Raw genomic sequence first — 16,659 nt, 5'->3', positions numbered from 1 at the left:
TGTTTGCGAAGCCATATATGTCAAATAATTTCATAGATAAAAATCCGATTAACATTAGCATAAAAAATTTGTCATAGTTTTATAACAATATAATTCAATTAATAATATATAACAATATAATTCAATACATAATATATAACAATATAAATAAATTATATATATATATATATATATATATATATATATATATAGGAATATAATAATATATATATAACAATGTAATTAAATTACTAATATATAACAATATAATTCAATTAATAATATTAACAATATAATTCAATTAATAATATATAACAATATTATTCAATTAATAATATATAACAATATAATTCAATACATAATATATAACAATATAAATAAATTATATATATATATATATATATATAAATATATAATGGAATATAATAATATATATATAACAATGTAATTAAATTACTAATATATAACAATATAATTCAATTAATAATATTAACAATATAATTCAATTAATAATATACAACAATAACATTCAATTGATAATATATAACAATATAATTCAATTGATAATATATAACAATATAATTCAATTGATAATAGATAACAACATAATTCAATTAATATTATATAACAATATAATTCAATTAATAATATACAACAATAACATTCAATTGATAATATATAACAACATAATTCAATTAATAATATATAACAATATAATTCAATTGATAATATATAACAATATAATTCAATTAATAATAGATAACAACATAATTCAATTAATATTATATAACAATATAATTCAATTAATAATATATAACAATATAATTCAATTAATATTATATAACAATATAATTCAATTAATAATATATAACAATATTATTCAATTAATAATATATAACAAAATAATTCAATTAATAATATATAACAGTATAATTCAATTAATAATATATAACAATATAATTCAATTAATATTATATAACAATATAATTCAATTAATAATATATAACAATATTATTCAATTAATAATATATAACAATATAATTCAATTAATAATATATAACAATATAATTCAATTAATAATATATAACAATATAATTCAATTAATAATAGATAACAACATAATTCAATTAATATTATATAACAATATAATTCAATTAATAATATATAACAATATAATTCAATTAATAATATATAACAATATAATTCAATTAATAATATATAACAATATTATTCAATTAATAATATATAACAAAATAATTCAATTAATAATATATAACAATATAATTCAATTAATAATATATAACAATATAATTCAATTAATATTATATAACAATATAATTCAATTAATAATATATAACAATATAATTCAATTAATAATATATAACAATATAATTCAATTAATAATATATAACAATATAATTCAATTAATAATATATAACAATATAATATAATTAATAATATATAACAATATAATTCAATACATAATATATAATAATATAATTTAATTAATAATATATAACAATATAATTAAATTACTAATATATAACAATATAATTGAATAATAATAATAATAATAATAATAATAATAATATATAACAATATAATTCAATTAATAATATATAACAATATAAATCAATACATAATATATGATAATATAATTCAATTAATAATATATAACAATATAATTCAATTAATAATATATAACAATATAGTTCAATAAAAATAATACATAGCAATATAACTGTATTTATTTTTCATTTTTGTTTTTGAATAATTTCAACATTTTGAAGAAATTGTAACAAAAAATAATTTACTATTTTGTTTTATTTTCCAATTCTGATTCAGTGTTTTCAATTCTTAAATCAACTTTGAGACGAACTATTTTTTTTTCGCAGTGATTCGGCTCGAATAATCTTTTAGTCAACCTTACTATGTCCAGTAGTGTTTCATCCTATAGATGTACAGACAGATTCACAAACTCATTCAAAGACGTTCATTTTCATCATCGATAATGTTCCAAAATACACACACATATTACTGCACTTAACGCCTCCCTTCAAAATTTAAAACAATTCGTAACATTTTGTGTAAGTCTGTAACTTGTTAACGTGAAAACTTTTTGATATCATTACAGGAGTATTTGATTAAATCTAACAAACAAATTGAAGAAATTGTTGAATTGGTGCGAGGCAAATTAAGTAGCGGTGCTCGGACTAGCCTTGGTGCACTTACTGTCATCGATGTACATGGTAGGTATTTTAATAAGACTAAAAAATATGGTACACTTTTAATGATGTTTCTATAGATTTTAAATAGTTATGGTAGGTATGCAGATCAGTTTGTATATATATATATATATATATATATATATATATATATATATATATATATATATATATATATATATATATAATGAATAAATGACAAAAGTCTATATTCCAAAGTTCATGATGTTGACCATCTTACAATTTTATAATTTCTTCCTTCAATTCAGTTGACATTCACAATTCTTTACAGTATCATGATTTTCTAAATCCAAAATGGCGTAATGTAAACATATTATAAGGTATTTATAGCTCCTCTTCTAATTTTCGAATTTTTAATCATGTCAGAACGCACTTTATCTCCTTTTGATGAATTGATTGTTGCTATTTCTTCTGATGAGTTCAGGGTAAAATAGATTCACTGATTGATATAATAATTAAGTGATTGATTTTGTGCTGTGAAACAGATACTGCCAAGAATTGTAAATGTCAACAATAATACGGAATAAATTGTAAGATGGTCAGCATCATGAACTTTTGAATATAGTTTTGGGTCATTCATTCATTTTATTGCTCTGTAATTACATTGATCTTCTTAAATAAGGATGAGTATATATTATAAGGAAATAAAGTATATTTCCACAGTTATATATATATATACATACACATATATATATATATATATATATATATATATATATATATATATATATATATATATATATATATATATATATATAAGAACAAGTAGTTAATAAAACATGTCAAAAAACACTTTGAAAAAGAGTTAAAAACATCTTTAATTTTAAAAAGAAAACACTAAATAAGTGGATAGTCCTTAATCTGCGGAGTTTCGAAGAAACACTTTCCTTCTCATTAGAGGGTAGAATTTGGCAAAATGCGGGATCGGATTTTGCTTGTAAAAGTATTTAAAGAAACTACAAGTAAGTCGTAGATCTTACTTGATAACAGAAAGTGACGCAGAGGGAGTAGGGTGAATAAAAAAGTAATTTCACGTAAATTCTGGTGAAGGGTAAAGTATCCAATGATATATATATATATATGTATATATATATATATATATATATATATATATATATATATATATATATATATATATATATATATATGTGTGTGTGTGTGTGTGTGTGTGTGTGTGTGTGTGTGTGTGTGTGTGTGTGTGTGTGTGTGTGTGTGTGTGTGTTTTGAGGGGACAGGATGGTCTGCTTGTGTTATAGACGATCCCGTTCCCTTTATTGGTTGTATGGTGAATGTATTGGATGGTAGAAGGATTGAAAAGCAAAAGGTCACATAATGATGACGAAAACATACCGGTATATATCAGCGAAGGAATGCAATTTATTTACATGAATTTACATGAGAAATATTAAGAAAGAGATAGAAAGAATAAGAGTTTGTTACTTGCGATTGATGAGAAGCTAACGGGTTAGTCAGGTAAGCTGATTGGTGGCCGATGCCACCAGAGCGGTTCTTGTTTACATGTTGACTGTTTGAGGGTCTAGCACGAAAGAGACAAAAATATCAGAAACAGGAAGTCACATGACTATGTCACTCTCCGAGTTAAAGGGCGACAATCGAATTAGCCTGGGAATTTCCATTCACACACACACACACACACACACACACACACACACACACACACACACACACACACACACACATATATATAGCAGACCTCCCCACGTTGGCCAGTGGTAAGATACACTTAAATATATTTTAATTCATGCAGATTACGTAGTCATATTGTGCTCACAATATACTAATGGTGCCATCAGCTAGAATCGAAAAGATTCAGCGCTCCAGCGTTAATCACTATTTAATGCTTCAGACTTCATCGTTACTGTCTGAGGCAGCGCTAAATGGATAAAAAAAAAAGCTAAAAATTAAGCGATTTCAAGCTAAAAATGTGTATGTACGTATACAGTGAAGTTAATCGATTTACACCTGCCAAGATCAACTGTGTTTTTTTTTCAATTTTGACCCCTAAGCAGTTATTTTTACAGGATAAAAACTAAATAAAAAGTGTTTCCAGGGTCCAAATAACCTATATATATATATATCAAATTTCAAGTCTGTAGAGCAAATATTTAGACAGGAGTTTGGTAAAGTATTTTCGTACACACACCGACAAGGTCACTTATATACTTATATATATATATATATATATATATATATATATATAGAAAGAGAGAGAGAGAGAGAGAGAGAGAGAGAGAGACTCTAAGAAAGCAACTCCTGTCATGAAGCTGTATCAGAAGCAGAGATGCATCATCTTGAATGTTATTTGCACAACGTTTCAGCCGATGTAATTTTCGACCTTATTCAGGTGTATCTTGCCGAACTCGTGTATTCTGTTGATATTAGGAATCTGCATGAAATTTCGAACTGAACACTTTATTTAGTCCACAGGATGGCATGCTCTCGTTTCTATCAACCATGAACGGGTAGAAGTCACAATATATTCTTAATATCATCTTCACTGAGGATTGAACCTACAACCTCATTAAGAACTTGTGGCATAACGCATAAAGTCCTAGGTAAAATTCAGTTATAAATGACATTTTTAAGGGGATTGAAGGTTCAATCCTTAGTGCGGACGATATTAAAAATTCTCGGTGATTAAATAAAGGGTTTCGTTTGAAAACCTGTACATATTCCTGAGTTTGGTAGAAAGATTCCACTTTTGACAAGATACATCTGAAGAGGATCACCACAGCCGAAACGTTGTATGAATAACACTCAATATGAGAATGGTAGTCTGAATAATCCAAATAATACAAATTATCTATCCTCATCTAAAAAATTCAGGACTATAATACGTTTCACATTTTTATTGTGTGTTGACTTTTCAGCTCGTTATTAACATGGTTTGTTGGTGGTTAATGTTGGTCATTCATTTTTGAATTTTCGAGATGAGGATTGAGTCTTGGATTCTTCAAACTACTGTTCTCATCTTGAGTATCATTTTCACAATATTTCGGTCTAAGTAACCTCCGACCTTCCTCAGGTGTATCTTGTTGAACTGAAGAATGTTTCTGTTGGGTATCTGCATGGAATTTCCAATGGAAACCTTTATTTAATCCACGTGCTTCGCATGTTCTCATTCCATAATCGGGTAGAAGCCCTAAGTAATTTGCAATTGTAATTTTGAATGTCACTCGCACTGAGGATTAAACCTTCAACCATCTGAAGAGTGTACATTTAGAACTGAATTTTACCAAATACGTGATGCAAGAGTTAGAGTACTTGGAAAAATCAATTGTAAAAGTGATATTCTCCTGGAGGTTGAAGGTTCAATTCTGGCCAACTGAAAAATATTATTGCGAATTACTTAGTTTCTCTATCCAGTCATGGCTGACGGAACGAGAGCATGCTACCCCCATGATTGGACAAAAAAATTCTTGTTTATTGTGCTGTCGTTCTCTCTATCCTTCTTTACCGCTCTGAGTCATGGACTCCATACAGACATCACATTCATCAGTTAGACGTGTTTCATAAAAGCTGTCTATGCTTGATTTGTGGCCTTATCATCCGCAACAAGGTTTCAAATGAGGAATTATTCACAAAATGCAAAATATCTGCCATCGAACCATTTCTCATCCAGTCATATTTGCAATGGAATGGTCACGTCTTGAGGATTCATAATAACAGAATACCAAAAATTGTGATGTAGAGTCAGCTGGCACATGGGAAAAGAAATGTTGGGCAGCCTTGGCTTAGGTACAAGGACAAGTTGAAAAGTAATCCGTCTGCAGTAAACATACCACGTGGCAGTCTTGAAAAAGAAGCGAGTGATCGTAAGGAATGGAGATCGCAGTGTTTGAAAGGAATCCGAAAAATTCAATCTGATAGACTAAGTAAGTTGAGAGAAAACAGAGAAAGAGCAAAACGATTGGCAGCAACATCGCTATCAGCAGCTGCCAATCCATACTCATGTTCTATATGCAGGTCTCTTGCTGGACTGAAAAGTCATCAGAGGCAAAAACATAAATGAATTTAAAAATGTGGGTTGTCGGAACCTCATACGTCATATTGACGGGAGAGTTCATGATATGAAAACTTATATTTAAATCTCTGAAATAATTGAAATCAAAGCCACCGTTTTTCTATGTGTTTCTCCAAATCTCTTGCAACTTATTTTCTTTCACAAAAAGAAAATAAGTTTTTAAAGGAAACATTTTTATAAAGATAAAAGATAAGTTTTTATTTGAACTGCAATTGTGATAAAACTGTGGTTAAATATTCCCTTCTCACTCCTGCACGTTGAAGTTAGTCATCACTTTTAAGCTGGCTGACCAAAATGAACTAAAATAGAAGCCAAGAATGTTGGTTTATAAACAGGCTGGGAAGTTCCATTATGAGCAAGCTCATTCTCAGATTCTGATTGGTTGTTAGTCCATGTGTGAATAATCTTAATAATTATAAAATACTCAGGACCGTCCAGGCGTGCTTGCTTGAATTATGTAAATTTTGGTTTCGGTTTCGATTCTAGCTGATGGCACCCAAGTCATATTTTTTTTACTTTTGAAATCAGGGGTATATATAGGGTACAATATAATATGAAATAATCGATAGAGAACTGACTCCATAATAATAAATACGAAATCTGCATGAATTAAAATATCATATTTAAACGTATTTTACAACCAGGCAACGCAAGGCGTCCCTGCTAATATTTTATAAATATTCCTTAATTCAAGTAAGAATTCTCTTATCAACTATTTGAAGCCCTCTAAGAGCGTGTAAAGGTCAATTATATTATAAACGATGCTTCAAGATTTTTTTTTTTTTTAATATTTTGGCCACTTTGCCAAAGTGATAAATGCGGTGAACCACATTAGACTGTGGGGACGCTCGGATCACTTAATACTCCTGGTTATATGCACTGCATTTACTCCTATAACCGATTTTGAAATCGAACGTTTTAGACATATCGGACCTTGTTGGATGGGTGCGATTCAACAACTAAAATAACATTTTTTGGTTGTTGCAATCCAAACAACATTTCATAGATCTACTGCTTACTGTACTCTGATAAATTGCACCTTCAATTTGAGCACAATGCAAACACGTTTGCTTGTGTAACATTATTTGTTGGACACTGATACAATTTTTTTCATAGTGTTATTGGTTACATGACATGCATCGCATAGGCAAATACGTATTACAATACTTTTTATTTATCATTCGATTACGTAAACATTAAAATCACAACCTGTTCAGAAGTGTCTTCTCTTTTATCTATCTTTTCTTCTTCTTTTGAACCTATAAATTTTACTCGTTTTGATTTTTAACTTTTTTGATTTTTCTACTTTTTTCTCTTTAAATTTTCGACTTTTTCTTCTCCTTTGTGATCCATAGTTCTTCCTCTCTTTCATCTTTCTATTTTTTATTTTTTGTCCTTGTCCCCCACTTTTTCTTTGAGTATTTTCACTTTTCCTTTTTTTTAAATTTCTGTTTTCTTCTTTGAGATATTTCTACGTTTTTTACGTCTTATTTTTTAAACCCTTCTTTTTACTTTCATCTTTCTATGTTCTTTATTCTCTATATTGTTTTTACTTTTTCTTCTCCTTTGTGATCCCTATTTCTTCCTTTCCTTCATCCTTCTATTTTTTTCTTTTTGTCCATTTTTCTCCACTTTTTCTTTGAGTATTTTCACTTTTCCCTTTTGTTTTTGAATTTCTGTTTTCTTCTTTGAGATATTTCTATGTTTTTTACGTCTTTTAAAAATAACTTTTTTCTTTGATCTTTCTACGTTCTTTCTTCTCTGTGATTTTTCCATGCGGTCTTTTTTTTTTTTTTTTTTTTTTTTTTACAAAGGCATCACCACATTATCAAGGCCCAGAGGCCACTCAAGGATAAGGGTTAAAGAGTGTACAGTAGAAATTGGTCAATATAGTAATCATTAGTAATGAAAATTTGGTAAATTTAATAACTTATATGGAACGGCTCATCAAGAACTTATTTACTTTAGACTTGAACACAACCATATTGTAGTCAGCCGGAAAGCAGGAAAACGGAAGACAATTCCACAGGCGTGCAGTTCTAAGAAAGAAGCTTTGTTCATGGAATCTACGTTTAGGTTTAGGCACAGATAAAGAGTGGGGGAAATTATTGATAGTGTTTACAGCTAGACGAGTGTTTCTTGTGAAAGTTTGGCGAGGGGGGACCATAGATTGAAGCTCAGTTGAACACTTTCCATGAAAATAACGATACATCAGAGACAAACTCGCAACATCTCTTCTGTGAGATAGAGGTTGCAAGGAGGAGAAAAGGACATCTCCTACGAGGCTCGAAGTCTATTTTGAACTCTATCAAGGCAGGACAAGTCCTTTCTAGCAGCTCCTGCCCAGATGTGGCAACAGTATTCCATCCTTGGACGTACCTGGCTCTTATATAGGTAGAGAATAGCATCAGCAGTGAGATATCTACTGGATCGATAGAAAGATCCCACCATTTTTCCAGCGGCCTTGGCAACAGATTTGATATACGTGTTCCATTTAAGATCAGGAGTAATGGTCAAGCCCAGAAGCTTGTCAAAACTTGAGGCCTCCTGAAGACGAGAGCCATTCATTTCAATTGATGACAAATGTGAATTAGAATGTTGATGATGTAAAGAGAGAAGCTTGGTTTTAGATGCATTAAAAGTAACCAGCCACTCCTTTCCCCATTGTACTACGTGCTCAAGATCAGAGGAGAGAGAATTGGAGAGAACTTGGTCGTTTACTGTCTTAGATGTGGTACCATAAATGGTAGTGTCGTCAGCATAAATGTCTACAAATGATGTAAGGATATGATTTGGAAGATCATTAATGTAGATCAGGAAAAGAGTTGGGCCCAGGATGGATCCCTGAGGGACACCGGCATTAATACTGTGAGCTTCTGATTTTTGCCCCTCAACTACTACTCTTATGAACCTATCAGAAAGAAATGATTTAATAATTGAGAAGACTTTTCCAGCTATACCATAGCTAGCGATCTTATGAAGTAAACCTTTATGCCATACCCTATCAAAGGCTTTAGATATGTCAAGAGCAATTGCCCTAGAAAGATTGCCACCGTCGAGAGAGTTGCTAATCCTATGCGATATAACTGTAAGGACATCTGCTGTAGATCTAGCAGAACGGAAACCATATTGAGTGTCACTAAGAAGGTTATTTTTGTTGAGATGTTTGATTACTTCTGTATTTAACACAGATTCTAGCAACTTACTCATGACGCACAGGAGACTTATTGGCCTGTACTGAGAGGGGGATGAGCGATCAAATAAATACAGGGCATACTGATGAGATTTTCCAGGGAGATGGGAAACTATTCTCCTTAAGACAACGTTTAAACAGTTTTGTAAGTATGGGCGCTAATTCAGGTTGAAGTTTTTTGAGTACTATAATTGGAATACCATCAGGGCCAGTTGCTTTACTCGAATCAAGGTTTTTGATTAGCTTCGCAACATCACGTACAGATATACGTATATCACATAGCGTGTTTTCTGATACAGGAGGAAATATTGGGGGTTGGCGGCCTTGGTCGCAAAGGGTAGAATTAGCTGCAAAGTTCTTGACAAAGAGTTTGGCTTTGTCTGATGCTGACGAGATTACCTCAGGTCCATTGATAATAGTTGGGATGGAGCACACGCTTCTGTTCAGGATTCTGTTTGCTATTTGCCAAAACTGGTGGGAACCAAGCCGCTGCTCAGCTACTTTGGACTTAACAGATTGAGCATACAACTCTCTTGCGTTCCTTATTACTTTCTTACAATGGTTGCTGGCAGTCCTGAAAACGGCTTTAGTTTCCATACATCTATTACGTTTGAAGCAGTGGAAAAAGTGATTTCTGTGCGCAATGGCAGCAGCACATTCTGGAGAGAACCATGGCTGGCTGTTAGGTTTTTGCTGAAACTTTTTAGAGGGTATGAAATGGTCAATACCTACAATTAACCATTCAGTTAGGTCTAATACTATAGAGGACACATCCTTTTTAAACATGGAATGCAGAGGTAGATCAGATATAAATGTACGGAAGCTATCCCAGTCAGCCTTACTGTATCGATATACTGTACGATGAAGAGGTACGTCTGGGGACTTATTACATTTCATTTTTATCTTAATTGATACAACAGAGTGGTCGGAAGATCCAAGAGGCGACAGAACAGAAACTGAACATAGTTCAGGGCAAGTTATGAGAAAAAGGTCTAGTAGGCTCGCATACTGGCCGTCATTATCGGGCACACGGGTAGGTTCCTGAACAATCTGAGTGAGGTCATAGGCAATGGAGAAATCATGACAGAACCTCCCCTCATCATCGGTCTTGTTTGAGTGGGTCAACCATTCGACGTTGTGAACATTGAAGTCTCCACATACGTGAATGTTAGCTGAAGGATAAGTAGAAAGGACTTGGTCAATTTTCTCAGATATGCTTTGAAAGATAGTAACTCCGCTGTTGTGGGGGCGATAGAGAGTAAATATAAATGCAGTAGTGTGAGCTAAAGCAACCCGGAAGCACATATAGGGTAAGTTAGGATTTTCCCTGGAGATGTCCCTCCCACATGGAAAGCTATCTTTAATATAGGCACATATTCCATGCCCATGGCGATCTTGGGGGTCAGATTTAGAAGTTAAGTGAGAGTATCCTGAAATTGCAAACTCATCTAGGGAAATAGCCTGTCCAATGCCAGTTTCACTTAAAAATAAAAGGTCTGGTTTAGTCTCCTGTAATTGGGTTTCAACCTCTGGAAGGTTAGAACGAAGACCCCTGATGTTGGAGAAGGAGACATGGTAGTAGGGGTCTACGTTGGAAGTTGGAGAACCGGGTTTAATCGTGTATTTTTTCTTGAAACTTGTCATGATGAAATTTTGGAATTTGTGGACTAGGTCGACAGATTTACTTAGAGCAGGACAGAGAGGGGAAACTAAGAGAGAAAAAGAAACGAAGAATTTTTTTTTTTTTTTTTTGTAGCACATGATAAGGTAAAGCCGTAACAATTACCCACTAGTATGGCATCGAGAGGCCCCACCAGAAGCTACTGCATGGTCCAGATTCCATTCACCAAATGGCAATACAGCAGCCCCAGTACTTTGCACCTGCTGATAGGACAGCCTCCTTAGTGGTTAATCCAAGGTTCGGGTCCCTGACTATCAGGCGGATAACGTCAGCCCAGACAAAACGTTTACCTCCAGCACCCTTACTAGTGACATGGCTACAAGGATAGACATAGAAACAGAAAATTTCCACCAATTCTGCCAACTGTTTGCGCAAAAATACTGCCAACCTAGAAAACAGCTTTTTCTTCTCCCTTTGTCAGAAAAAATCACTCATTTAAAAAAATGAGGACTGAGGGACAAATAAGAAGAAGCGAGAGTAACAGGAGCTGCCGATCACGCATCCACAATGCGTTTTCTACTCTCCATTAAAAAAACAAAAAAAACAAAAAAAAAAAACTATTAAGTATTGTACTTAATAAAAGTCCAACAGACGTGTTTAAGGGAAAGTATGGTGATAGATTCCCCTCTCACGAACTAAAAATGAGTACAATTAGGTAATCTATTTTTGCAATCAACTCGGTAGATGAATAAACATTTATGGACGAAAAAAAAAAAAAAAAAAAAAAGCTAGCATTTAATGCAACAGAAATACATAAATTAAATACTGAAATAAAATGTAGTTATTAATATTTGAATCTAAAAATAAAAAGTGCAAATTAGAGAAAATCACTTATCACAACAACGCTTCCGTCTCCAAATTGCAAACTAGTGAAGAATTTAACTTTTAATAGCGTTCAGAAGATTTTTTTTTTTTTAAATTAACCGTTAAGAGAAAGCGTGATTTTATTCTGAACTTTAACTAATCACGTTTTAAGCAACTTATGATATAAAAGAAAATCAGATGGGGGGGGGGTTCTTCCGAAGTTAGTTGGTGACGTTATAAGTAATTGCGAGATAAGATGGGAGCCAGAAATTAGGGGTGGGGGACTGAAAATGATAATATAATGGATTGATTATACAATATTTAAGATCAACTTGGTAGATAAACATTTATGGACGAGAAAAAAAAAAAAAAAAAAAAGCTAGCATTTAATACAACAGAAATACATAAATTAAATACTGAAATAAAATGTAGTTATTAGTATTTGAATCTAAAAATAAAAAGTGCAAATTAGAGAAAATCACTTATCACAACAACGCTTCCGTCTCCAAATTGCAAACTAGTGAAGAATTTAACTTTTAATAGCGTTCAGAAGATTTTTTTTTTTTTTTAAATTAACCGTTAAGAGAAAGCGTGATTTTATTCTGAACTTTAACTAATCACCTCTCTTTGAATTTTTTTATTTTTCCTTCCCTTCTTTGAATTAAAAATTTTTCTTCTCTTTGAATTTTTTTATTTTTCTTCCCTTCTTTGATTTTTTTTTCTATTAGAATTTTGTATTTTTTCTTCCTGTCTTTGAATTTTGTATCTTTTCTTCCACTTTTAGAAGTTTGTATTTTTTCCTCCTCTCTTTTGAATTTTGAATTTTTTTCTCCTCGTTTCGAATTTTGTAATTTTTCCCCTTTGAATTTTTTCTTTTTTCTTCCACTCTTTGAATTTTTTCTTTTTATATTTGATCGTTTTAAGTTTTCTTAATTTCTGCGATTTTTCTACTTTGAGTTTTTGCCTTATTTAATCTTTCTACTTTTTCTTCTCTTTCATTTAAAAAATATTCTTCTATTCTTTTTCGCTTTGATCTCTCTATATATTTACCAGTAAATGGACATAGAAATGATTTAGTAAGCTTTCAAGTATACAGTTTTCTTTACATATCTACATGGGATATATTATTTGGCGTTTTATGTTTTGTTTCATCTTTATTTTTTATTTTTTATGTTTTTTACATGATTATTTATTTTACATTTCTTTCCTAATGTACCCTAAGCTAGATGCCGCATTTCCTTGTATCTGTAACCTTCCTTCCTTTTTCTCTTCTGAAATGTCTACGTGTAAAGAGCGTTTATAACGAATTCACATAGCTATGAGAAATTGTTACTCTATTTCAGCACGTGATGTTGTAAATGACTTGGCTGTAAATAATGTGGCTAATGCAAATGATTTCGCCTGGCTCTCTCAACTACGCTATTATTGGAATAAAGACGTTTCTGTGTGTATGATAACTACAAACCTCAAGTATGGCTACGAGTATTTGGGAAACTCCTGTCGATTGGTCATCACACCTCTTACAGATAGATGCTACAGGTAAGCTTTCATATATATATATATATATATATATATATATATATATATATATATATATATATATATATATATATATTATACCGACTTTAAAATCTAAAATTGAACATATCCTTTAAATTTCTTCTGGTGAGGTTATAGATTGGTTCCAGAAAACAACTAAATACACAAACAGTAAATTAATTATGTTTGATATTGACCCACATTATCCATCTATAACTCCTGAACTATTTGAAAAAGCACTGGAATTAGCGAAAATTGAACCAGATGTAACTATATTAGAAATAGAAATGATAAAACTAGCGAGAAGAACCTTAATAAGATACGATAATGTATTATGAACAAGGAAGTATAAAGCAAACCATTTTGATGTAACGATGGGATCTTCAGACTCTTCATAGTAACAGACTTAGTAGGTTTTACATACAAAAAGAGATGAATAAAAAAATTCCGGGCTTAAATGGGTGCGTGTGTAGAGATGATGTATTATTTTCAGTTAATTCATGTGATCAAATAATAGAAAAAAGCTAGAAAGAAAAATAAACTATTCTTTAATGAATTTAAGTTAGAAATAAAATTAAACTGCAATTGTAAAATAGTGAACTCTTTAAAATATAATCCTAGTGTGACACTTACATCACCCGCGTGTCGTCTAGTGGTGGATGTTCCCCGATCGTTGGTCCTCGTGTCTTTTGATGAGAATGTCAGCGGCCAGTACCTGAAAGAGACTCGTCGAGCGTTCCTGCAATTATGCCAAACAAATTTTAAAAAAAGACAAGTCAATATTTGTGTTTTTTTTGTGATTCAAAATCCCTTGTTATTCATAAAAGGTTACAATCGTCGTTTCGTACTTCGCTAATAAGTTAGGGACTGGCCGTTTGTTAACTGCAAAGTTATTTCTTTTTCAGTGAAAACTAAAAAACTAAGTGGCAGGGTCAATCGATGAGGTCTGCTTTTTCGCTCGTTCGAGCCCAGGGGAGCAGAATGTCTCTCGGTGTCTGTCGGTCTCTGTGTGTCTTGCTCTCAAAACTCGCTGCTTATATTGTGAAGGCGGGAGCTAAATCTTCTTCTTTTTCTCTCATTCGGCCCTTTAGCCAATCAGGATGCCGGAACCGCTGTCACTCAAATCTTCACCAAGCTGCCTATGTCCCAAAAAGGGGCTGTTTCTTCTTCTTCTGTTGGCACTCGAGTAGAATATCTCAGCCGGCGTATGCCTAATAGAATTTGACAGGCCATTAAAACCAGAATGGTCTCGTTCAATTAACTTTGAGGGATCATAAAAATGAACCAAATCCAATTCCACAAAGGCCACGCGTCTTTTCAATAGAGGCCACTTACCCACCAGGGAGCAGTCAACAATGGTCGCTTTGTAAATTGGAATTTCATTGGTATCCTTCCTTTCACTCATGTATCGGGCTGTCATGGTCAATTAGCGTTTACAGCTTTCTTGGCCAAAAGAAGTATCCTTCGCACATACCATTCTGGCCCCTATCTACCTTTTCTCCTTTTTATTTTTTCTCTTCTGTTTACTACTGGTTTTTTTCTATGCCTGTCGTCCGCCCCCCCCCCTCTTTTCTCGGTCGTCTGCTACTTCTCTCAGTGTCTATCCCGTTGGGTGCATTTAGCTTGCAGTTTCCTGCACCTTCGAGTCTGTCTCACTAGGCCTTAACAACAATACATATGAACCGTACCACAAACCGAACCAAACACTATTCTATAAATCTAATTATCCTAAGAATATGAAAAAAAGCAATCTTCGTCAGTATATCAAAAAAATATCCAGTAAATCACAAAATGAGAATATATTCGATAAGAATAAGGATTATTATAATGAAGTATAAACTCGGTCAGGATATTAAGGAAAGATCAAATACATATCGCATCATTTAACATTAGACCAGAAAAGAAACCAAATCGGAACGGGGATAAGGATAGAAATAATGATAAGACGAAAATGAATATTAAAAATAAGAGAAATACGACTGCATTAGATGATTGGGTTAGGGAACCGCATAAGAATAAAATAGAATTTGAATTAAAAAGAGCAATAATAGATAAAGTTAGAAAATATAAACTGAGTAAATCAAAAAGATGTAATCTATGTTTACTTGAGTCATACCACATCGTGAATTCTAAAAAAAGGAAAATTTCAGCAAAAAGTTTTATGTTATAGATAGAAATACATTCTTATTACCACGCGTAAGACCTGATTAAAAGAACATGCTTAAATAAAAAAGAAAAAATTAAGGAATATGTTGAAAGTGAAATGTAAGTGCTGTAACAGTATATTAAATTTAATACAAAGATTTTAGGATGATGCAATAAATAAATTAGTAGGTCAATAACTTAACATACAAACAAACAAATAAACAACGATAACCTTAAGGGAAATAGAATAAAATTTAAAAGTAATAAACGTTATTAGGAATAAACTAACACCTGGGAAATTTCAATAGCACAAAAAATTCAAACATGTTTTTTTTTACGTCTGATCTAATTATTATATGATGATCTGCACATAAGAGCTAAGTTGACTGACTTTATTTTAACTAAAAGTGCTCAATGATAAGAAACGAGTTTCTTAAAAGGGCTGACATAATTATTTACTATAATATTTATTAAATATTAAATACCTACAGACACTAATCATCTTTAATACCTACAGGTACTCGTGTTTCATCCTTCTGGAATCATCAGTGCAGGAAGTTATGCTTGCTGCTGGTCATGAGATGCATACTCCACAACGAAGCTATCTCTGTCTCCATTGACAAGGAACATAACCATAAGGTCACCATTAACCGCAATTATATTCAAGTGAATGTAAACATTTATAAAGGCATAAACGTTATTAAATGTCGATCTATAGTGATCGAGTGATTGAGAGATTACGATCTCGCACGTAGTCCAATTGACCGATTTCTCATTCACTCGATGCCCAATACTTAAGAAACATGTTTCTTAATGTTTTTAAAGAGGCGAAATATATATATATATATATATATATATATATATATATATATATATATATATATATATATATATATATATATATATATATAAACAATAGACAAAGCAGATTCCAGCGCCGATATGTTTATTTTTCATTTTTCTTTTGACAGCTGTTTCTTTAAATTTATAGACAATCATGATTTCCAACGAAAACTGGAATCTTCTA

General features: G+C 31.6%; 1 protein-coding gene across 1 annotated transcript in view; it reads left to right on the top strand.

The window, feature by feature from the left end:
• Positions 1–16,659, top strand: part of LOC145293101 (dynein axonemal heavy chain 3-like) — a 404,365-nt gene that overhangs the window by 142,649 nt on the left and 245,057 nt on the right. The window contains exons 26-27 of the mRNA XM_080139477.1: positions 2,114–2,228; positions 13,292–13,487. Of these exons, the coding sequence (XP_079995603.1) occupies positions 2,114–2,228; positions 13,292–13,487 (311 nt within the window). The remainder of the gene's footprint in view (positions 1–2,113; positions 2,229–13,291; positions 13,488–16,659) is intronic.

This window comes from Euprymna scolopes, chromosome 14 (assembly GCF_053919585.1).
Source record: "Euprymna scolopes isolate OS-2025 chromosome 14, ASM5391958v1, whole genome shotgun sequence".
NCBI lineage: Eukaryota > Metazoa > Mollusca > Cephalopoda > Sepiida > Sepiolidae > Euprymna > Euprymna scolopes.
The sequence above is the reverse complement of the archived record's forward strand: the minus strand, read 5'-3'. Positions and strand labels throughout refer to the sequence as shown.